This window comes from Prinia subflava, chromosome 7 (genome assembly GCF_021018805.1).
Source record: "Prinia subflava isolate CZ2003 ecotype Zambia chromosome 7, Cam_Psub_1.2, whole genome shotgun sequence".
NCBI lineage: Eukaryota > Metazoa > Chordata > Aves > Passeriformes > Cisticolidae > Prinia > Prinia subflava.
Genome location: NC_086253.1, coordinates 8612482 through 8636319, shown reverse-complemented (window position 1 = coordinate 8636319; position 23838 = coordinate 8612482). Strand labels below are relative to the sequence as shown.

General features: G+C 39.7%; 1 protein-coding gene across 2 annotated transcripts in view; it reads right to left on the bottom strand.

The window, feature by feature from the left end:
- Nucleotides 1-13757: 13757 nt before the first annotated feature.
- Nucleotides 13758-23838, bottom strand: part of FAM193A (family with sequence similarity 193 member A) — a 75743-nt gene continuing 65662 nt past the window's right edge. For both annotated transcript variants that reach the window (XM_063401499.1, XM_063401498.1), the window contains 4 exons: nucleotides 23057-23287; nucleotides 20353-21196; nucleotides 17399-17480; nucleotides 13758-14642 (listed from right to left, as the gene is read on the bottom strand). In XM_063401499.1, the coding sequence (XP_063257569.1) occupies nucleotides 14549-14642; nucleotides 17399-17480; nucleotides 20353-21196; nucleotides 23057-23287 (1251 nt within the window). In that variant the 3' untranslated portion in view covers nucleotides 13758-14548. The remainder of the gene's footprint in view (nucleotides 14643-17398; nucleotides 17481-20352; nucleotides 21197-23056; nucleotides 23288-23838) is intronic.

Genomic DNA, 23838 nt, shown 5'->3' with positions numbered 1-23838 from the left:
GGTTGAGGCAGTGTCTATGCAAGTGCAGCATGACCAGAAATAGAGAAAAAGTGAATTAGGGGCCACTTCAGGAAATGAAGCATCACAAAAGGTGGCAGGAGGCGGGACTAGATGACCTGCAGACGTTCCTTCTAACCTGAATTAGTTGTGATTAAAATTCCCAGGGATCACTATTAACTCTTTTGCTATCTCAAGAAGAAACAAGGCAGAAGTGTCACCTCAGTCTATCGTCTTAACTACAATTATGCCAAAGCTAAAAAGCTGCTGTATTCCAAGACAGAAGATATATCAATGCACACTCCAAATGGTGATTTTAATTTCATTAACAGTTCTTATCCATATTCACTACTCTGTCAGATGCTGACACCTCTAGAGTTATGTTTTTAGAGAGCAATATCTTGGGTGACAACAAGATGTGGCCAAACATAGTGCTGCCCCCTAAACCATACCAGAAAAGCTGATAACATCATTGTTTCCCCCATTACTGGGGGGTTGACATCAGATATTTGATGGCTGAAATTTAATCCTATTATACTTTAATATTAAAAGGTCCCCAAGTGCTTAGAGTACGTCAGGGCAACCACTATAACAAAAGAGAGGGGGAGAGGCTCCTACAGGGGTACCTCCCACTGGAGCACAGTAACAGCCAATTTGAAGGAAAAATACAGACAGGTATATTAGCTCTGTGAAGAGAACAAACCAGAAAAATATCATGAATTTAAGTAAAACATCAGTATATTATCAGGTTTCTGTAAAGGTCCCTTCACTGAACTATCAGCCAGGCAAGTTCTTTTACATGTTCCAAATTCATTGTTACCTTGCAAACACAGAAAGCCACAATTTTAATTATGATTTTTAAATAAAGCAAGGTCAAGCACTTAGGCAAGCCTGCTGCAACAATCAAATACCAACTACACAATTAGTACCAGGGCTACAGCAGGAGGCAGCTGAGCAGTAAGAGTCTGTGCCTTTGGACAATAAAGCTTTTGAAGTCTAAGCCTTTTTCACACCCTTCTTAGAAGCTGAAACATTCTCAGCTGAGTGCACGCACTCAGAGATGTTCACTTTAATGAACTGAAAGTGTCAACTTCCCATTGGTGCATCAGATGGACTTTTTCTCAAGCAGTGGAAACAATTGTCTAGGCAGCTCTTGCGTGGGGCTGCAGACACCACCAAGCTGCTAAAGCACCTTTTATAATAAATTTGAAACTGTGAAGAGAGACCATTCATTCTTTACCTTTGAATCAGGAAGTCCACTCATTCAAGCAATCACCAGCTCCTGTAGCAAAACATGTAACATTCACACCATCTCTACCACTCCTCCTCCAGCCATGAACTCACAAAAAGCCACTCAGAGGCTTCCTCAAGCCCACCTGGAAAACCAGCAGGGGCTTTTTGCAGATGTAGTTTATGGTACTCTAAGGTCAACAGCTAATTTCAGCTAAGGAAAGCCCATTGCCATTTATTTATTATTTCCTTAATGTAACTTACACAGAGTGAGTAGGTTATAAAGGAAAGACCTGACACAACTATGATGCAGCCAAAATGAAACGAGGCTTCCCATCAACAAACCAGCCTGAGACAGTATTAACAAACATATCACATCACATGCCAGGTTAACACAATATTCCACCACAGACAGACACTACAGCTGCAATGCCTACACCATTACTGTCAGATAGTGGAAAAATCTGCCACAGGAACATGATCTCCAGGCTGATGTAAACCAGGTGCTTCACAACGGCAAGGCTGTTTTGTTTCACTTTGAAACTCTTGAAATGCATGGGTTAATCCCCACTCCCTCCCCAGAACTTGCTTAGAAGCCAGAAATAAGCTTTCTGTCTCCACTGGTAAAAACAGAGACATGAAAGGTTAGTCTAAAGGCTAGAAAATATATGAACAATAATAACAAATAGAATTCCAATTTACTAAAAAACAATGAATCAATGAACAGATTGCCCAGAGATGTTTCACTCTCTGTTCCAAAAGGTTTTCAAGGTCAAATCAGACAAAGACCAGAGTAACCTGATCCCATCTCAAAGCTGATCCTGCTTAGAGCAGGAGGCTGGACTGGTGAATTTCCCAAGCACATTTTGCCCTGAATTATTGTTTTGTATTTCTGCTACACACCTTTCCTGGGTTCAGCTTCTGTCAAGTCTGGCAACACAGACATGCTCACATTCAGTCTTCAGAACCAAGACTCTCCTTGCAGGCTCTCCAACCTTTAAGTATTCAAGTGAGAAAGTAATTAACCCTCCAGACCAGTAAAACTGAACCATCAGCTCCATGATCATCTACTGCCAGATGGTGCAGCAGCTTTGAGAGTGCACCAGCAAGCTGGGCCCTTGAAACAGCATTGCAAAGGTGCCAGAGAGTATCTAGAAGGATGGCCAGGTTATAGCACACATGTGTTAGGCTTGACTACCCTGCCAGATTTCAGGGCTCACTAGAAACCACAATCCCCATGAAGTTTGCAGCCCACACTTCACGTCTGTCTCACTCATGCACCAGCACAGCCAGCAGGGTGGCAGCGGTGGCGTCTTGCAACTGGTGTGGCCTCAGTCTGTCTCCTGGAAGTGTCAAACTTGACTGAGTCATACAGAATCAAAATTTGAAAGGGAAGACAAAAATCTCTTCAAAATGCCTGTTTCCTGATTATTGGTGGCCAGCCCTCCACTGGGTGCAGACCTTCCCCGACTGCCACCTTGTGTCTTCTGAAAGCACTGCCAGCAGGAGCAGGATGCTGCACCAGGACTTTTCTCTAGAGCTATCAGTCTTTACTCTGCTAAACATTCATTTTCTTCACCAAAACACGGAGCAATGCAATTAAAATCTGAGCCAGACTTATAACACGAATCTCTCGTCATCTGTTTTTTAATCAGTTCCTGGCTAGCAGCACCCCAGGCTAATTGCCTTAGTGAGTCAGAAGTGTCTTTGAGGATCCATTGTTGTCACATTTATTTTGACACGAATAGTATCCAAATACATTTACATTTTTATTGGTACATGAAAATTCACCACCTTTTTTTTTTTTTTTCTCTCTGGAGAGTACAGCTAAGTTGTGCTCAAAAACCTCATCTGTCCTTTGATGTATGTCCACTGAAACACCACTCATGAAATGCCAGGGACAAAGAACAGGAAATTATTTAAAATTTGGACAATATTTAAGATATTCCTGATGCTGATCCCTAAACATCTAGTGTTGGCAATGGAAAACAGCAGTGGAAGACTACAGTGAACATAAAACAGGAAGTCCACTTGGCCACAAAGAACAAACTTCTGCACTGGCCACACCACTCTCACTTATAGGCAGAGCATTTCCTTTCCTGGGTGGCTTTTCCAACAAGGGTCTGCCAGAATGCCACCATAAAAGGGAGCAGGGATGTTTCAGTGACTCATGCTAGAGGAAAAGCAGGCCATAATTTCCACACTCCAAAAGAACAAGAACCACACAAATTATTTTTGTTTCTGAGCAGTGAAATTCAGATGTAGTATGTTTTGAAACCTTGGCATCCAATGTAATCAAGCTTCTGCCTTGGTTACACAGAAAAGTGCAAACCAAATTGCACCTGAGTGAACATTACCCTGAAAAGGCAATTTAACCTTTCAAGTTAAATTTTGGGTCTCAGCACCACTAAAAATAGTTACACCTTTTACAATCCTGGGAAAGTCTACTTTTAGCTGAAACAGAGCAAGTGATGTGACTGATAATCTTCTGCATAGATAATGGCAACTCTCCAGTGATCCAAAAGTACCACACACTCCTTACAAAAATCTAGCATCCAGTATCCTTTCTTGTTGCTTCCAAGGAGGATTATTTTCTCACCTGAAGACCAAGACATGAGAAAAGTGGTAAGTTTTTTTTCCAGAGTGTCAGATTGCACTGTGAATAGTGAATTCTCATTAAACAGCTTTAAGAGGCAACGTTTCATTCTATCAGAAGTTATTCCACTAGACCAAGATGCTTAAACATGGTCAAGCTCTTCACATACACCTGTTATCTCTCTCTGTGTTTGCATAGATTATTTCAGCTCCCTCTACACTTCTCAGCAGGAAATGGCATGTACTAGCTGAATTAGCTGAACCCATTCTGAGCTGATCATTGGAAACTAGCTCACTCTCATGCAAATAAGTACATCTGCTATGAGACAAGGATCCTCATTCAATGCAAAACTTGCTGTTGCTGATGAAAGCTCTCAGTTTCTTTCTATTAGCAAAAGTAAATCAAGTAAGTCATGTGCTTTCCTGGAAATTCATTTGAAGCAGGTAGGAACCATTGCAATTCTACACAGTCCACAATCACTGCTGCAGATCATTTATACCACAGCTGAACTACCTGAGGTCTTTCACATTTAGAGTTTTTTAGGCATAAAATATGTAAGCTAGATGATTCACTTCCTCGTGCATCAGATGGTGATACTGCACCAGGTAGCCAGTCCATGCAATAGTGATCTCAAAATGCAACCTACATCACTAATTAGCATTTAATGATCCCATCACTTCACTTATTAAATGTTTCTGCTAAACTTCTACATTACACCCTTCAGACAAAAATTCCCCCCATTTGCCTGTTCCATGATCTAAAGACCAAACCCCTTTTGGGGGTACAAGGTATTTAATAACAACTGTCATTATTTTAGAAGTACAAAAGTGATACTCAGTTTTAGGGTCACTTCACAGTTCCTGTTCCCAGCAGGAAATGTGATTGCATACGATGGAAAACAGCAACCAGATTAACCTGACACCCTGACATGGTAAAACAAAAGATTGATTTACTTAAGCCAGGAGCAAGAGGTGAGACCAATCCATAGAAAACTGAGCACTAAAGGTCTGGATTGCAATGTGGCTGCAGCTGTGAGATACATGCTTCTTGATTTATGAGAATCTACCAAAAGATTAGTACAGACCAGGAAATCCACAGCTCTTATCCATCCCAGTGACTGCCTCCTCCAGAAGAGGACATACTGTTATTGTGGCAGGAATGAATGAGGTAAGAGAGAAACACCAGACCCCTCCTCTTTCCTCTCACCAACTGCTGTTTAGAGGACAGTGAGGGGTTTTACTTTGTTCTCACCCCACTGAGGTTACTGACAACATGGACTGACTACAGCACAGGGGACTCCGTCGCTTTTCAGTGATCTCACTGCTCACACATGGGAAGAAACACTACAGCACGATGCTGGCACAAGAAGCATGCATGAAATAACATTTTAACTCAACAAATTAAGCCCCATAGGATTAACTCTGAAGTTCTGCTGTCAAAAAGCCTGAGGAGAACATTTCTGCTTACACAACCCAATCGCTCTTCAGGTATTTCCAGGGGCCCTCAGCCACAAGGTCTGTAGGAGAAGGATCAATGTGGTGATCTGGGAAGTGGTAGGAGTAAACAGATGAGAACACCACAAAGCAGGAGTACCATGTTTCACAGTGCTTCTCCCCTCTTTTATCTAGTGACAGTTCTTGTCTAAAACCTCATGACATAAGACAGGCTTGTAATTCAGCCACAGACTTAGGTCTCTGAATGTCAGTGTTCAGTTTCCAATCCCCTTCAGAGGTGCACTGAGCTGAGGCAGCTCTGAGGCAAAGCTGTTTAATCTCTGTGCTGATGCTTCTCTCAAATGGAGTCAAGCTGCAGTTGCACCACGTCTTTCCTGTCTCACCTCTTCCAGTTGTACATCAATGTAGGACACCAGTGTCAGCCTGGAGACATTTCTACCACAGTTCAGATCCTCAGCAATAATCCTCCTAGGAAAGACCAATTCTTGGTGCAGTGATGGAGCTACTGGATTGCATGGACCACAATAAACCAGAAATACTGTCAGCTGGTTAGGGCAAAAATCATTTAAGAAAGTGATTAGAGTCCTTCACCAAAAGTAATTAACACATTTCCAAAGAGTCAAAGACACAAAACCTTGAATAAAAATTTACAACAATCTTTTCTACATGCTTTACAAATCAAGTTAAAATGCTAAAAGGAATTGCTAAAAACCTTATAGCGAAGAAATCAAAAATTATTTTTAAAGCTCCTTCAAAATAGCATTTTTTTCCTTCTTCATTTACTCCCGGCTACCTAATTTCAGTTATTGTACAAGATACAGCATCTGAAGTTGTGCAGAGCACAGTACTTGCTCAGCACAGCCATGAAAGGGCACATCTTATGAAGTTTAGGCCTATGAAACACTACCACAACAGAAAAAAAAATTAAAGAGGAAGTAGGTCATCTCTATGCAATGTTTATGCCTTACACAGTTAAAACAATGGTACCTTTAAGACCAAAACTATTTTAGATCACTACGTTAAAACAAGGCATCAGCATTTACACATGTAACTGAATTAACATGCTTGTTTTTCGTACTTATGCTGCATTATCTCCTGCAATCTAACACACAGAATGCATTCCAGGCTATACCCCAAAAGAATTAGGTTTTGTGGTGGTGTGTTTTTTTTCCCTCACAGTCATTTCAAAACACTATCACTTCCACAATTTCTCAACCAGCTGCAGTTTCCTTATTGGGTGACTCTGTATTACAGCAACATTCAAGATTGCTTAAGTCACCAACAGCCAAACATTATGGAGTGTCAATTGACACCAAAACCAAATCCTAAGTAGAGATGATCATCTATCTCCCCATCTAAATACATACTAGGTGCTGGGTTTAATTTTTTTTTTTTAAAGAAACGGCAATAAACAAAGTCAGCCAGACACCCTGGAGACTAATCTGCAACTGTATTTGGGTTCCAACTGGTTTTAGTAGATGCTTCACCCACATCATCAGACCATGTCACTCTCATATATTGCTGGTATAAGGTCAAGCCAGACCTTCTCTCTCCCTACACCACATTGTTTAAAGGATTCCAACTCAAGGACAAACATACCTTTGTGTGGAAATGACTTCAACTTTTTAAGGCTTCTCTTCCATGTTTATTCTATCTGCATGCATCATACAGGTTAGCATGTCCTAGTCCAATGCACTGCCAAAATTTATTGCCAATGTCTAATCCTTTCAAGCCCCTGACTCCTACATCTAAAATGTTCCAAGGCTTCCATCGATGACACTCCAGTTGCACAAGTGTACATTAGTGTCCAAAAAGGCATCTGCATAAGGAAAGAGGGAAAAAAATCAGGCTATACTGGTTAATAGTGACAAAAAAAAGACACAAAGTTCAGACCACATGAGAACACGCCAACTCTCTCCAGTAACTCAGCTGTGACCAGTCTGGATTGACCAATTGGTAAGATGGGCTAAAAATGGATTTTAGAAGAGTGATTACAGTAATGATCACAATTGGTGGTCTCTATGTGAACTGAAATGAAGAAATATCTTGGAAGAGATTAACAGTCCTGATGTGGCAAGATGACTGACACTCACACTGCACAATCAGTACAATGACCTGCTGAACTCTTGCATTTCCACTTACCTCCTTATCTAGCAGTACATCCCCAGCTGTAGATCTGTAGCAAATTTATTAAAAAACATCTGAAACCTCTTATGGCTTTATACATGCATTTATATAACTCTTCCACCATCTGTTATGCTTTTTAACCACTTAAAAAAGCAGCAAAAGACAGTATGGAGAAAGCTGAGTGATGTACTGAGAGCTTTCTCTGACAGGCTGTTCAGTGAATTACTTTGCTAAAAAACCTCTCAGTTAGAATAAGAAGCATCACGTAACACACTTAAGCTCCTCACCTTGCAATTATATTCTTACCAGTTCAGTTTATTAAGCCAGCTCCTCCCAGAACTGCACTTCAATACTGCAGGCAGTCCCAATTTTTAAATTATTATTACTATTATTATTATTATTATTTTAATAACCCTACCCCCTCCCCTAGTCAATACACAATTTCATGCCTTTTGACTCAAGGAGCATAACTCCTGATACAGAAAGGGTAAGATTTTCTGCAAGACTGCCTTCAGAGACCTTCCCCACCTGGGGAAGTATGCAAGTATGACCAATGAAAATGACAAAAAAGCTCACAGGCAGCTGCGAAGAATGAATAAAAGAAAGAATTTCATTTTAGACCACAAAATGGCTTGGGCAAGTGACATGCACCACAATTACATTACTGAAAAGGTTCATTACTTCTTCAAATGGACTTTTCAAACATGAACTCAGAGTCTAAGAAGGAAAGAGACATCACCTTTTAAAGCTTTTAAGGCAGATTGATGGCAGGAAAAGGCACAAGGCCCATATAAGATGAATGCCAACAAACTGCATTTTCATTGCTCTCTTCAAATGGAAAACTTTTTTTTACTTGCTAACTAGAACACAAGGATGTTATCTGCAGACTGTTACAGAAAGTAAGAGTACATTCAATTAAGAAATCTCAGAAGTGACCTTGCATTACCCAAGGACAAAGGTGACAGTGTTGTTGCTGTGTTAGGCTACCAAGGTGCACTTCTCCCATTTTCAATACTTCTAGCCATCACATCTTTCAGTCACCAAGTCTACACAACTCTGGCTCTGCTTCCAGCCTTGAAATTTCACTTGCAAGAGTAAAGAGCTCACAGCCTGATAAAAACATTTGTAAGAGAAGAGGCTGATGTAATGTTACTTAAAACTTGGCTTTTCCTGTTAGTCTGTTAAAACTGTCCCAAGAAGACCTCTCTTGCAAGATGGTTATATTTAATTTGCCCTCAACTTAATACAAAACAAACCATCCAAAAAACATTACAACCTCAATTGAACTGCTTTTAGCAATACTGTGGAATTTATTTAGTGGTCAAGCAATAGTTGGACAAAAACTTGTATCAAGTCTTGAAGACAGACTGTATGAGACAAGATTTATGTATGGTCAAGTATCTGATTTCAAGTGACTTGATTCCTATGTTTTTTCCCTTTTGGGAGAAGAGGGCTCTGCTGTTTATAGGTTTCCAGCTGAACCACTCTCCCAAGAGCTGACACAGATGAGTGGATTGAAGCAATGACGTTTGTTGGCAGCAGTCAGCAATACAATCATCTGGTCTGATGAGTTTGGCATTGCAGCTTTTCTACTCCAAACCCCTGGATTCAAATCTTGTATTTCAGCCACAAGCAAAACAACCTTGGACAATGTCATGTTGCTTTTGCATGCAACTCCTCCGCTGCCCCTAAACCAGCACAGGCCATTGCAGCAACTTGATTTGAGTGAACAGGCTGGTTAAGAGAAACCAGAATAGGAAAACAAGTCCAGACATCTTTCCCTCAGAAAAACCAAACTTGTGTAAGCTGGCTGAGTGACATACTTGGTGTGGAATGCATGCTAGTTTATGCAGTATATCAGTGATAATCATTTGTGTGAACATCAGTATAGATTTTTATTTATTCTTCCATTTAATGCTACACGTCTCTGTCTTCACAGACATTGCACTTGTCCACTGCCTCTCTTCATTGACAGCAGGCTGGATTGTAAGTATTTCCATTACATTGTCACATGTTCCTTGCTAGTTAAGGAAACTGTCAGCCTATGGGTATTACAGCACTGTCTGAGATCTTCATTTTACTTTTCTCTTCAGCTTCCAGAAAAAAATCGTCAAGGAAAGGGGTGTTGAGAGGTAAGATGAGATTCCTGAATGCTCCTCACTGGCAGAGGGCTTGACTTGGAGCAATTCCCAGAAAAGAAGTGTCCAGTAGATCCCTCTATACAGATTTGTGGACTGCTGTACTTCTGCAACACAGACATGCTGGAAGGAAAAGGTTGTTAAAAAAACATCCAGACTACACAGCCTCTGGTCTCCTGGCCACTTTGCCCAAGAAGCCATTAACAATACAAAAACCCCTGCACGTTTCTCATGAAAGAGCAATGTTAAAGGCTATGGACTTTCATGATTCAAGTGTGAAAACCCACTTCACGCCATTCTAAAATGAGACATTCAAACTAGTAGGCGGATTTAAAACACCCTCGAGAACCTATCAGAGAGGACACAATCAGTATAACTCCTGTTTTTTCAGAGAGATAGAAATTGCCACCATCCATTTAAAAATCCCATTTATACTAATCATCTCTATAAGCAAGCCAGTAAAAAAGTCAAATGTAGTCACAGGAAAACATAGGTTTACCTGGCATGTCTTTCAACATGGGTATATGCAGATCCAGAGTACATCAATGAGTTTCTTTCACATCTCTAAGCACTGAGCTAGGAGAGGCCCAACTCTCCTAAAAGCAGCAGCAAAGCTGAAACTAAATACACACAGACCTGTGAAAACCAGAAATGAGCTCCCCTCCCAAAACAAAAAATAAGGGTTGGCATTGCTACTTCTTTGTTCAGTGGGGAAAACAGAAGAGAAAAACATCTTCCTTTCAATGACAGTTCACTTACATCACGTGCTTGTAGCAGCAGTACACAATACAATATTTTTATGATTAACAAAATGACAAACAGCTGACAGATGTTGTTGCCCATTAGGGAGGCATTGAAAATCTTGAAAACTGGAATGCTTCTTAGAAGTCTTCTCTGGTAGGCAGGAAGAAGAAAGGAGACTCTCAAATCAACACTTCTGTGACTTCACTTGAGAGAATTCCCCTATCAAAGGTTTGAGTCTTCAGATTTCCTGGAGGTTTAAACAGAAAGAGCCAAAGACAACAAAGATACTACACACCTAATCTTGCTCAGATGTATGTTACAACAGAGCAAGCAGAGATTTTTTTTTTAGAATAGCTTCTGGAATTGCAGGTCGCACGCCTTCATTTGTACTAGGAGATGTGTGAAACTGTGAATATTAATGTAAACATTTACTCTAGTAACCACTAAATTTCTCCATTATGATACATACTAAATTGAAGGCAAGCTAATCTTTCTCCAAAACCAATGGCAACTTGCAAAGCCTTTTTGAACAGCAGTGAGCACAACAAACGCCTACACACTCAACAGTCACTATATGAATTAATTTTTAACACATGAATCTTCTTTTCAGCCTATGGTGAGATCTGTGTTGCCAGCACGCTGAACCTCAGCTACATAATTTTAGGTACCATGCTGAAGATTTTTGAACTCTCAGTTACATTACCTCTGGAAGCAGCTGTAGAGAATGCCAAGCAGAAATAAGACATCCCTGTTTAGGAGTTGTCTTAGAGCACCCAAAATCGGCTCTGTTCAAGACATACATATTTTGTGCAGTTATGCCCCCTTCCATTAAGCAAATGCCTGACAGCACCACACCCTCAGATTCAGCAGCAGCACTGGTATCAGCAAACAGGCATAAAATAGGTGTCACCAGCCACCTCCAGAACTTAGATTCCATCTTTCATACAGGTTAAAGTGAGTAATAAATAGGGGCATAAGCTACATAACTGCTATCAAAGCAGGACGCTCTCAAACTTGGAATTATTTCCCCTTTCAACTCTCATGAGAACTCTTAACTTAGTCATGATTTAAAGAGGTCTCCTCTACTCAAAGTTAGCTTGAAATGTATTTTGTCTGAATGACACAAATACCAATGAGGACAATTTATGCTTCAAATCAGTTGTACCTCACCAGACTTCACATAGCTACTTGCTTAATTTAGGCATTAAGAAACAAGCTGTAATTCAGCTTGTAATTCAGCAAATCCTTAATAAAACCATTTAATGAATGGAGTAACAGTAACTAACTCGTTTGCCCAATGCCACAAAGTGGTAGAAGGCAGTACTTCTCATAGACTCATGGAATCATTTCAGTTGGAAAATACCTAAGAGATCATCAAGTTCAACCTTGATCCAATCACCGCCACGTTACCACTAAGCCATGTTCCCAAGTGCCACATCCACATTTTTTGAATACTTCCAGGGATGGTAATTCCATAATCTCCTTCACAGCCTGTTCCAATGCCTGACCACCCTTTCAGTGAATAAATATGTTCTAGCATTGAACCCAAACATCCCCTGGTGCAACTTGAGGCCATTACCTCTTACCATGCCACCGGTTACCTGGGAGACCAACCCCCACCTGACTACAACATCCCCTCAAATCTCCCAGCCTAAACCATCCTTATCTTCATTTAATTATGAAATTATTAAAAAGTATAATTTGCCTTTAACTTCTCATCAAGGTGCACAACATCAGATCCATGGAGACTCATTCTTGGTGCTTTCTGTTTAGAGTGTGGGAGCACATTACACATACCAGAACGCAATGATGGAACACATGGCAATATTTTCCAGGATATTACAAACACGTACATTCCTCAAATGCAAAAAGCGCAATTTCTGTTGTCTTCACCCAGGATCTCAAAAAAGAAAAGCAGTCATATTCATGTGTCACTCTTTAAACTACTTTGTTAGTAGAGAATAAAGTCAACTTTCTCATCCAATTCCTAGTGAAAAAAAATTCTGTGAGTTTTCTAGCACCATAAAAAATCTCAGTACTTTTAAAGCATTTCAGCTCTAGAGAAGGTATGATCTGCAACAATATTCACCCATGTGACATCAAACATTTCCCAACCCAATCTCAATTTGTTGAGATCCTTGCCATAGCAATGACATGCACTGCCACCTTGTGTTATGGTTCAGAACTGAAGAAGTCTGAGAAGCCGGGTTCCACACATGCTTTCAGCTTCCACTCTTAACAGCGATTTCTTCCCCAGCACCGTTGCACATGTATATATAGAGATATATGTAAAGCTAAGACCTAACCCAGGCTGCAACAGGTGTAAGTCTCATCAATCCCAAGGAACAAAGTTCATTCTTTGATGAAGGTGTTTTCACTAACTGATGCAGGTGTTTTCAAGAGCACACAGTTTTTTAGTTTTGCTGGGACAGCTGATGCTGAGTGGCATGGATATTAGCTTTTAGGTTTGAGCTGCTATTCCTCCAGCACAAGCAAACAAATCCATTGACAAACACTGCATTGACAAAAGATGTGAGTCTAAGATATTAATACCTTCCTCAACTTTAGTCTGAAGAGGGATAATAGATGTTCCTTTTATGTCCCTGAATTATATTTGGAAAACAGGTATTGTTCTCAAAATCTCCTCTACAAGAGGAGACTAAGGGTTCATTTACCTACAGTGGCTGAGCAAATAAGCTGAGCAACTATATTCTGTACCAGGAGCACACACTGGGATAGGAGCTCCAGAAAAGGAAAGGGATGTGAAGCTGTAGATATTTCAGTGGTCTGCAGCCAACCCAATCCTGCTACATCTGTGCCTCACAGGGGACATGAAAGCAATCCTCAGTCAAACCTTCCCATGTCCAAAGCTGAGTGTAATTACATTGTGTCTTACAATTCAGTCCCAAGCCCAGGGGGTGGATCACAGAAAAATATGTCAATAAGTAGAAGAACGAAAACTGTGCAATGGTTCTGGGAAAGGACATTATTGGGCTTTGAAGCTGTATTGTACTTTTAAATATGTGCCAGAGAACTTCTACAAGTGTGCTGTCTTTACACAGCTCAAACTCCTAAATTACCCATCTTCTTTCTCACTGGGAATACTTTGGAACTGCAAACCATTACTATATTGTTAACCATTTACCTGACAGCAGCATTGAACCTACCTACCTCACTACTGCATTGATATTAAACCGGAAATTTTTGTATTACCTTGTCTCTCACAAATTATTCAGTGAAATAGAAACATTACAGTAATTCTCAGAAACTTAATTCCAGCAATCAGGAGGCATCTTTCCTGCTCTAGCAGATGATTTTTCCTAGCATGTGAGTTGGCAAACAGAGAATATGTTAAAGTTGATAAGTCTTCACTGACCAATATTGACACAAGCTGAAATTCAGTTTACAAAATTGTTTTGTATGTTTCTTTCTTCCCTTTCCCCACCCATGCAGAAAAAAGCAAGACACAAGTCATCTGCCATACTAATGTATTCCATCTTTCAAAAAGAAAGACATGATTTTAATATTACTTAACAATATGTTAAAAAAGTAGCCAGTTAGGCTTCAGTGTTAATACAATTATACACTCTATAACAGATTTGATAGTGTGAGTACTGTTCTTTTTTAAATTTTCTCATTCTGCAAGTATTCTTACACAAGCTGGCTACAAGTCAGGAAGAAAAAAAAATCAAAACACAAATAGCGTAACTTGTACACTCTTAAACAGTAGATTGTGAAAGAACTGAGGGAATACTTGTCCCATAAGAGCCTCTTTTTCATGAAGTCATGTCAGGAGAATTCTGGAGCAGATGAAAGCACAACTGACTAGGTCCATTCCTTTGTCAGGAGTCAGAATGACAAAACATAGCTAGATGCAGAAGTGACAGGAGCCACTGCAGATGATGCAACCTAGTATTTTGGCCTCCACCCAAGCCTAAGCAATTTTAAGTCTCTGAGGCCAAGGCATTCAGAAGGAGATGGAAAAGAGCTATTGTTCCAACTCCAACGGCATACAGCTACAATCAAGTAAGTCTCACTCACAGACTACAAGCACACAAGCTAACAAATTCAGGTAGAAAGTGGCAATTTTTCAGTCCGCAAGAATTATCAGGCCAAAGGGTTCAGTGCAGATCCACACAGCACTGGGGACAAGGCAAGGCAGCACTGGCTCAAGACCAGATAAGCTCTCAGCACAGCAGGACAGGTAAGTGGAGTTGTCGTTCATTGATTCCTGCAGGGTTCCCTCCCTGTATTGTGTCATTTCAATGTGCAGCAAAGGTGGTTTTTTTTAAGCTAAAATTGGACCAGTTGATGGAAAGTCTCTGCCTTGTCTGTCTGGCAGAATCCAAGCAGAATCTGAAAAGAAAGAAAGCAATAAAGTGAAACCAATATACTTAAAATCCAACCACATGTCCTATCCCTCTTTTGGAGAGAAGCTCTCATTCAGAAAGACTAAACCTTTTAAAATCATACATGAAATAATCACTTGTCCATCACTCAAATACCTCATAAATCAGTTACTTTTAACACTACTGGATTAAGTGAAGGAGGTAGCAAAGAATGCTGCACATTCAGCAGCACAGAAGCAAGTTAAATGTCAATTAGAAACAGAAATGGCATTGCTGTGTTCATCAAAAATTTTGAAAGGGTAAGAATGGGTGGTAGATGGTGTGCAAAGCAGCATCACCAATGGCATGGAACACTGCTGCTTCTCAATAGAGCAAAGCTACATTGGAGACAAAGACCTAGGGAAAGGAAGCCTCTTTATAATACAGCTGATAAGTAGCCCACATGCCTAGAAAAAACACCCCTAGAACAAAAATCCTCTTACTTGCTTTCACTGACCACAGTTTATGGAATAACTCTGGAAAAAGTTGCCACATGCAGGCCTTTCAGGGACTGTTAATCTGAGCTGAAGAACTTTATTAAGGCAGGGTGTAGCTTGTTGAGGCTAAAGGCTGCATGACTGCATCAAAGCAGTGCAAACCTCTCTCTGAAAGGTTACACTGCTTCTGTAACAACTGAAAGCCAAAAAAGGGGGGCAGATAGAAGGAGCACAATAAAACAGGTACAGTGGAAGGTTACAATCAAACTTGTGTTGTTCTTTGTGTGCTAAAGTTAGAAGCAGTGCACAATACTAATCATGATGTCAGGGTGTAATTAAAGTATCCACTATACCACTACAAAGCAGGAAGAAAAGATGATGAATGAACTATGGGTGAAAAATATGAATTCAGTTGGCCTGTGCAGCTCAGCTGCCATGCAGGGTTACTAAAACAAGCAATGCTTCTAGCCTTCCAGGTATTATGCTGGGAATTATCAAATGGTAGAGAACCTAGGCACTAAAGGTGCCTTAATGGTATTAAGTAGCTGTTTTTCTCCCCAAAGACAGCACCTATCAGGGCTTTTCAGACACCTTTCCTAACCAGGTATCCATGAAATCTAGACAGTTACACACACTTCTGAACATGACAGTAAAGGAGTGGAGTCCACCAGTTAGTGAACATATTTCAAACCAACATGCTTTAAAGTGCTAACTCTGCAGCTGGAATCACATTTGACAAATTTATCCCCAAAATCCAACTGCACCTGTGCAAATGCAAGACACTGTTTCATCCATCCTATTGGGAGTCAATAACTGATAAACAGAACTTCTCTATTTACTGCAGATACTGCAAACTTCAGGGAAGCTAAGAATATTCCATAGCAAAGGCTTATGCTGTATCAACACTAGCAGTATCTAACACATGCCATATTTCACCTGTTAAACCTACATTTTGATTTTTTAAAAAATCCTTTAATTTGCACCACTTAGAAAAATAATTTTTAATACTAGAGACCACGTACATGTGTCAATTTCATTGTCTTACACATTGTAACTCCATAAATAATCAGATATGTGCATTTTGTAGTGATAACAAGCAGCAGGTGTACTCAGTTCTTTGTAAGACCCATACACACATTATATCCCAGGAATCTAGGCTATGAAAATTAGATAAATTTAGAAAAGAAATGCATACTGAAAGTCCTTTCTTGTAACAAATAGCTTGTGAAACACTACTGTTGAGTCCTAAATTATTTAACTGCAGGAAACTGAGTTGTGTGTGCCATTACAGACTTGGCTACCATAACGAAAGGCTCACTAGATGTATTCATGGGGAACCAACACAACCAGACACCACTGAAGAACAAATTTGAAGAGATTTCAGTATCATGGAAGAACATATGCTACACTATTTAAACATGAGCTGTCTCCTCATATTTGAGGAATTTAGAGGTAACTAATACCACAGAATATTCTGAGTTGGAAGGGACCCACATGGACTATCAAGTTCAACTCTCAATATGATGCAGAAATCCCAAAATCAAGCAAAAAGTACAGAAGAAAAAACTTCCACAAGCACAGGTTTATATTATTCTTTTACTGTCACTGTACTAGGTCGGGTGAATGAGGCTTTGAGCAAGTAACTTGTTGTAGTGGAACGTGTCCCTGCCCATGGCAGGGGGCTGGGATGAGATGGTCTTTAATGTTCCTTCCAATGCAAACCATTCTATGATTCCAGGATAAGCATCTCCCCTTACTGGCATAAGACACTATCCCACAGTTATACATCTCTACTTCATGTACAGTTTAAAATTCCCAACTAACTGCTTCTGTAAACAAGGAAAACAAAACTAACAAACCTTTCTGAAGTATCTGTTTGGAAACTTAAACCTAATCACTTTGCTTTTTTTTTAAACACTAATCACTATTTGGCCTGTGTGGCTAATAAAGGAAATATTCACACAAACTTTGCTTATAAAGAATGGTAATTGAGAATATTCTGAAGGCCTTGATGAGAATCTGGGGGACACACAGACAATTCTAGCAGTCACTTCTTAATCTGTGCTGTTCAGCTACAAGCTGTGTCCACAGATCACAGCTTTGATGATTGTTACAGTATTCAGAATACCAGCTGTAACAGGATTTGATGTGTTACAACACATGCTTTTCTGCCAGGAGTTAGTTATTAACTTGTGACTTGGTGTGGTGTTGTTTTTGCTTGTTTTACAACCATGACATATGGAAAGAAGATACAACAGCTTTATGCACAGAGATTACAACACTTTACCTTTTAAAATACTCCACTTCTCGTTCTGTTTCATCCATTTCCACACTGTCTAGATCAATGTCTTTGGGTAGAAACACATCATCTACAAAGGAAAAATGATGACACTGTTAGATTCCATGGGGAAGGGGGAAGGAGAGAGGAAGAAGCTGCATTAAAGATGTCTTTGGAGAACTGACTGAACCTTGTAGACTATTCATTATTCGTATTTATGCTGAATTAATACATACTTCTAATTAAAAAGACACTTCTTAAAACCCCTATACTAGTGTCTCTGCACAGACTTGAAGGAGTTGCACTGGTAAAAAGGAAGAGATGATTTAACAGTAAATGTACTGATTGCACGGGCTGCAAAAAATACTATAAACCTGGAATACACATAAGAGTAACCAAATCATACAGAGGATTTGATTAATCAGACAGCTGTTTAATGCCTCAAATTCTTGGTCTTACTACTAAAAACTTAGCTCTAGAAACATTTTTAAAACAGTATTTATAAAGAAGAATGCTTTAAAACTTCTGGGTTGTAGAGTTGCTGTACTCGCTCTGGGACATGATGATCAGGCTTGCGTCTGCAAGAGTTTAAGTCACATTAGCAACCATTAGAATTTATTTTAATAAAACCCAAAACCAAATATTTAACACATTAATGTATGACTTGAATTGTATGGCCTCAGCTGTAGCAAAGAAGTCACCATAGTGCTTCTTGGTAGATTGTACTATCTCAGCATATGGTTCTCTTTTGGACTTTAAAAAAATGCCTCAGAAACCACACATTTCTGTAGAAACCAATTTGAACATTTTCTTCATACACATTCCAGTCTCATTTCTGAAGCAGCTTTACAGTACATTCCAAAAAACAGGTGAGACAAAGAAAGTAACCAAAACCACCAAGTACACACCTGGACTACAGAATCCCTGAGATTATGAGAATAGACAACTCATGGTAAAGACACTTGTGGTAGTTTTAAAAGTTGCATTTATTTGCTATTCAGCTTACTTCTGAGGAAGCAGCAAGCCCTACAAACACAGGGCTTCCCTAACACTCCTAGATTTCTTCAGCCTTCTTATAACAAGGAGTAAAAATACTCTCCCAGAAGAAACAGAGATCTCACCAAAAGCACTAATATTCACTGCTTTAACACTTCACTTGAAAACCCAGATAAAACCCCCTAGGCTTTGTTTCCCTCTTTTCATGTTCCCTCAATTAGCCTAGTTCCACTTGGTTTTTTTTTCTCAGTTCAATTTCTGTGTCTTTGCTAATTTGGTACATCAACCCTTTATCTTAAAAATATTACAACTACGTGAAAAATCATGTATTACAGTATCTTTCTTGTACCTCTCAAGTCAGAACTACTTAAAGTAAAAATCTAGTCCCAAATCTACAGAGAACAGCATAATTTTTTCTTGACCAATTCAGAAACACGTCCCTGTATTTTTTCCACATTTAAACATTAATTTCTGGAAGTTGCAAGTTCAGTTGACTTAAGAAGGAGGAAAAAAATGGTGGGGGCAGGGGGGAGGACAAGATGCAGGAAGGTACATGCATTCTCCTACAGTAAACACCCTCTACCATATTTTCTCCTTCAAATGTCTCCAGTCTTCTCTATCTGCTCCCAGTTCTGGAGTTCTGTCTTGCTCCAATCACTGGAGTACATTTTTCTTGGCAAATTAAAAGAGCCAAAACCCAAACACACCAAACAGAGTATGCACAAGAATTCAGTTGTTAGAGAAAATAGTTCCATACTTGATTGCTGCTCAACTGACATGGAATGGAAACATTAGGCATCAGATTTAAAAACCAAGATAGTGGGCTGACCCAATCCAACCATGAAATCACTAAAAAAACCCCTAGCACTTCCTGCAACCAAGAATTAGCTTCACATTTTTGTAACAAAGCTTAACAAACCCAAGTATTCTGAAACACTGGCAGAGACTGCCAAGGCATGAAGGTCTCCTGTCTTGCTGTGTTTACCAGTCAGAACAGCAGCGAGAACTGGTGTACACTGAATTTATGCAACATTAGCACTCAGCTACCAGGTGATCCCAGGGGAATGACCAGGTGCTCCAAGCAGACATCTCCATCCCACAAAACTGCCATCCCAACTGGCAGTCCCAGTAGGGACCAAGGATGTGCAGGAATAAAGAGGTGCCTGAGACCAGCAGTCTGACAAAGCCAGCACTGAGTGTGCTTCTCAGCTCTGGGAGCAGCTGTTGAATGTGTTCAGGCAAATAAAAAATGAGTTGGAAATAAGATTATTCAAATACAACTTGCTTGACTTAACTCAATCTTCTATGATTTTATTATTTCTGAGAAATAAAAAAAAATCTGTTTACTAGAACGAGCTAATATGGAGAACACACTCAGCTTTATCAACTAATGAACATTCCACTACAACTTTTAGTCTGGCAAATAAACAGTAAACAAGTTTCTGAATTAATTTATTTACTTGTTGATTTAATTAATGTAAGAAAGGAACTATTTCCACTGAAAAAATTGCATACTTATGCATGAATGACCATTCTTTGATGGCAGAATTCCCTTATTTCCCCTGCCTAAAGAGTAGACTAATTTCATACTGTACTCAATGCTGTATAAGAAACAGTCTTGCTTTTAAAGAAATTCAAAATGGATTTCAACATACTATTGAATTAAACAACATATTTATTTTAAGTGAGGAAAGCCAGCCTCCTAAAAAGCCTAACTGACAAAACTCCCTACAAAACCTAGAGCACAAGCTTATTCATTTGTTTTTGAAAGCATCCTACACTTCTTAACTAAAACACTGTCCATCTCTTAACTGTAATTCCAATGACTTGAGTTTTCCTGACACCAGTTTTTCAGTTTCTCTGATTTACATTGGCAAGAATGCCTGAAGATAAATATGTCAGGCTTCTGGAATTAAATGGTAAGAACAGAAAATAATCCGAGTTCTTCAACTTTCTTACACACTTACCAATGGAATTGTTGACTTTGTCCCCTTTTTTCTTCTTGTTTTTCTTGTTCTTGCCTTTTGGTTGAGGAGAATCTGCAAGTATTAGCTTATTATTTTGCTGCTGTTCACTTGGTGACGGGGATTCACTTGTTACGGGTGCTTTCTCTTCCTTTACATGGTTTAACTGTTTTTTGTTGTTATTGTTCAATTTCTTCTCATCTTTTTTAGCTTCTGCAAGTGTTGGGAGCTCTGCTGCTTTTGCTTTGGATTCTATTTGGTTTCTGGTTTTAGTCTGAACCTCAGCTGCTTTGGGGAATTCAACAGGCTTTTTCACTTGTTCAACACACTGTTTGTTCACCTGTTTTAGCTTCTGTTTGCCGTTTCCTTCTTTATGTTGATGCATAATATCAAGCAGAAAAGAGAGGGGCTCATGCTGCTTTACACTGCCCTCTTTCTGGTAAAGCAGCTTCGAGTCTCTGGCGTTCACAGGATTGGACAGTTCACAGCCCGTCTCTAGAACTGGCCTCTGCTCCGTGTGGTTCACGTGTCTTGACAGTGAACCAGCTGAGGTTTCCATCTTGTCTGATTGCTCAAGGGTACCATTCTGAATGTCTTCAGGTGCGTTTGGGACAGGTTCCTTCACTGCCTGGCAGTTCCTAGTGAGCAGGTCTGCCTTTGGACAGTCCTTACTTGTTCTCTCTTTCTTCTTTTTCTTTACAGCCCGCAACTGCTGAAGCTCCTGGAGCCGTTGTAATTCCTGTTTCAGTCTCTCCTCTTCCTCTTCCTCACGCCGCCTCTGCTCCTCAAGCAACTGGTGATGCTCCCTCTCCCTGGCTTCAGCTTCCAGTCGAGCTTTCTCTTCAAGCTGCAAAGTAACAATAGGTTTATTGAAAGTGACAAATATTTTGGAAATTAAGAGTTTTAGGGATTATGACTACTTTTCTTTATGAACATTATAAATCCTAGGATGTGAACATATGAACATACCTAATCTGTAAGTCTGCAGAGCAAGCAAATAAGTATACAAAGGCTGCCCTTTTAAACACATTACAATCCTTTCTCTATTCACATTTTCTATGTTTGTGTAATGCATTTGACCATTGTTAACACCAACCAAAGTTGATCTTCCCTACTACTAAGCCTAATTTCATGTCAAAGCTCTCTACAGCCACAAAGCACTCAGCTTCCTTCTCCAAGACTGCACGTATTTCTCAGGTAACTCAAGTTTGCATTAAGTATCATTTACCTGGTCTCTTGCTATGGCAGAGTTGCTCTGTTTCAGAGATCAGGGATGTTAGCAAGAAAAATCATTAAAAATGTTCTGTACCAAAACACTAAGCAAGTAATAGTTACATTGGAAGTTGTCAAAATTCTAAGGATGGCAGTTTTCAATTGTCAGCCATTAGTTCCTTAACAAAAACAAAGACTAAGGGGTTTTGCCAGCCATTACTGCCAATGCCTAGAACTTTGCTGTGCAGCATTCTTCTTGTATCATTAGCAAAATGAAACAAAGTCATACAATGAGAACCATCATGACCATTTATTTTCTTGCACATCTGGAGGCCCCTGTACGGCATTACTTTTTCACAGTTACAGAAGTCATTCAAAAAATAAAAACGACTCATGAGAATGACCCTATGGGAATTTTCCACTTACAGCTCAAACTGCACTGTAAGACTAAAGTGAATTTTGCATTGCAAATTTCACGAAGTTAATCTTATTTATAAATAATCCACTAAACCCTCAAGATGCTGAATAGTGCTACAACATGAACATAAAGAATTTAAGTGGTGAACATTAGGTCTTCCAAACCCAAGGAAGCATTTAGAGAATACAGAAGTAGTGACAGAAGAAAACCCACAAACAAGAAGATATTTACAGTGTGATCACATAGCACACTTACCAGAAATCAAAAACATTCAGCAACCAAACACATTGTGCCTTGAACTTTACACTTAGGGCTGATACTTGAATTGCTCTAGGAAAGGCTTCCTGCCTGTTCCAACTTAAAAGAAAAAGGGTATTTCCTCTGCTATTCCTCTTTGGTATTTCCTCTATATTATCCTCAGAAAATACTGCTTCCAAAAAATAATTTCACTGTTATACATTGGAACTTTTTAGAAATCTTTTTTGCCAATTTTCATTTGAAAGCAACCTGTAATTTTCTCTTCCCCGTCCCCTCTCTGCAGCTTGCCACTCCAGCATGGGATGACCCTTTGTGTCATCACGTGGCACAGCACTTAACCTCTGTCAATCAGGACAGCAAGGTGCTCAGTGCAATTATTCTAAAAATACCAAATCACAACTCTTCCTCTCTCACAAAAGCACTGACTTATGTCTCCTGGCTTCCTACAGAGATATTTCATCGAAAACATTATCCCAGTACAGAAACACTGACTTTCTAACTTTCCCTGCTTTTAAATGTCAATCCTACAAAACAATAAAACTAGTAACAGAAATAACCTTCTGAAATGTGGGAAATTCCAATATAAAGCTGACTTGCACCAAAACACATGACAATGGCCTTTTGAGGAATCCTCCCAGTCTAGTACGTAACTCTTCAGGTACCACCAGAACGAGTAAGCCAGTTGTGTAAAAACAAACTGGCAGTGTACCACAAACTACACAGAAAACAATTACAGCATTAGGATAAATCAGTATACAGTGTAGGGGGTGCACAGATTCAAAAATGTGAGGTCTGCACAAACATACTTTTATGTCTCACCTTTCTTTGCTTATGCCTGGCTCGCTTGGCTGCACGAGAACTGCTTACTGGTTTGGTTTCAGAGCTGTTTATAAATTGTAGCAAGTCTTCCACCTTTCGATGGTCAACAACACTTTCCCTTTCAGAGATCTGATCCGGTTTCTTCGGCTGTTCCTCTTTCCTTTTCGTTAAACGTAAACGAAGCTTTTCTCGCATCTCTGCATAATTTCTACTGGTTGGTGCAGCTGGAGGCTGAAGGACACGTAACAAAAATTTAGTGACTACATGGAAAAATTTCACTGAATTAATGCTTTTGAAATTTCAAAATACTCTCCCTTCAAATTAGACACGAGGTCCAAAGCTGACTATCAAACTCATTGTTTGTATGTGAACCCAAAGTGTATTTAACAGGCAACAAACCTGCCAGACTTGGTGCTGGCTTCTGAATTACATTTTCCTACTGAAACAACAGCTGATCTTGAGGAGGATGGCAAGAGTGGGAAGACAAGAAATAACCTCTAAAAGCAAGAAAAAAATGCTGTGACTTTTATTTCCTTATTCTCCCGTGATTGGTATGCTGTATTTGAAAATTTCCAAGGAGCAGACGTTTGTTCTGTTTTTATTTCCTATGAAATCTGTTTCAGAGGTTGGGCTACACAGGCCTCTGGGCTGTACCTGTGAAGGGCTGATTATCCAGCACTGAAGCATGCCAGCACACCCTCCAGCAGTCCCATCAATAACTCAACACTGCTGCAAGTGGAATCCTTGCATCATGTTCCATATTTGTATCCCAGCTGCTGCTC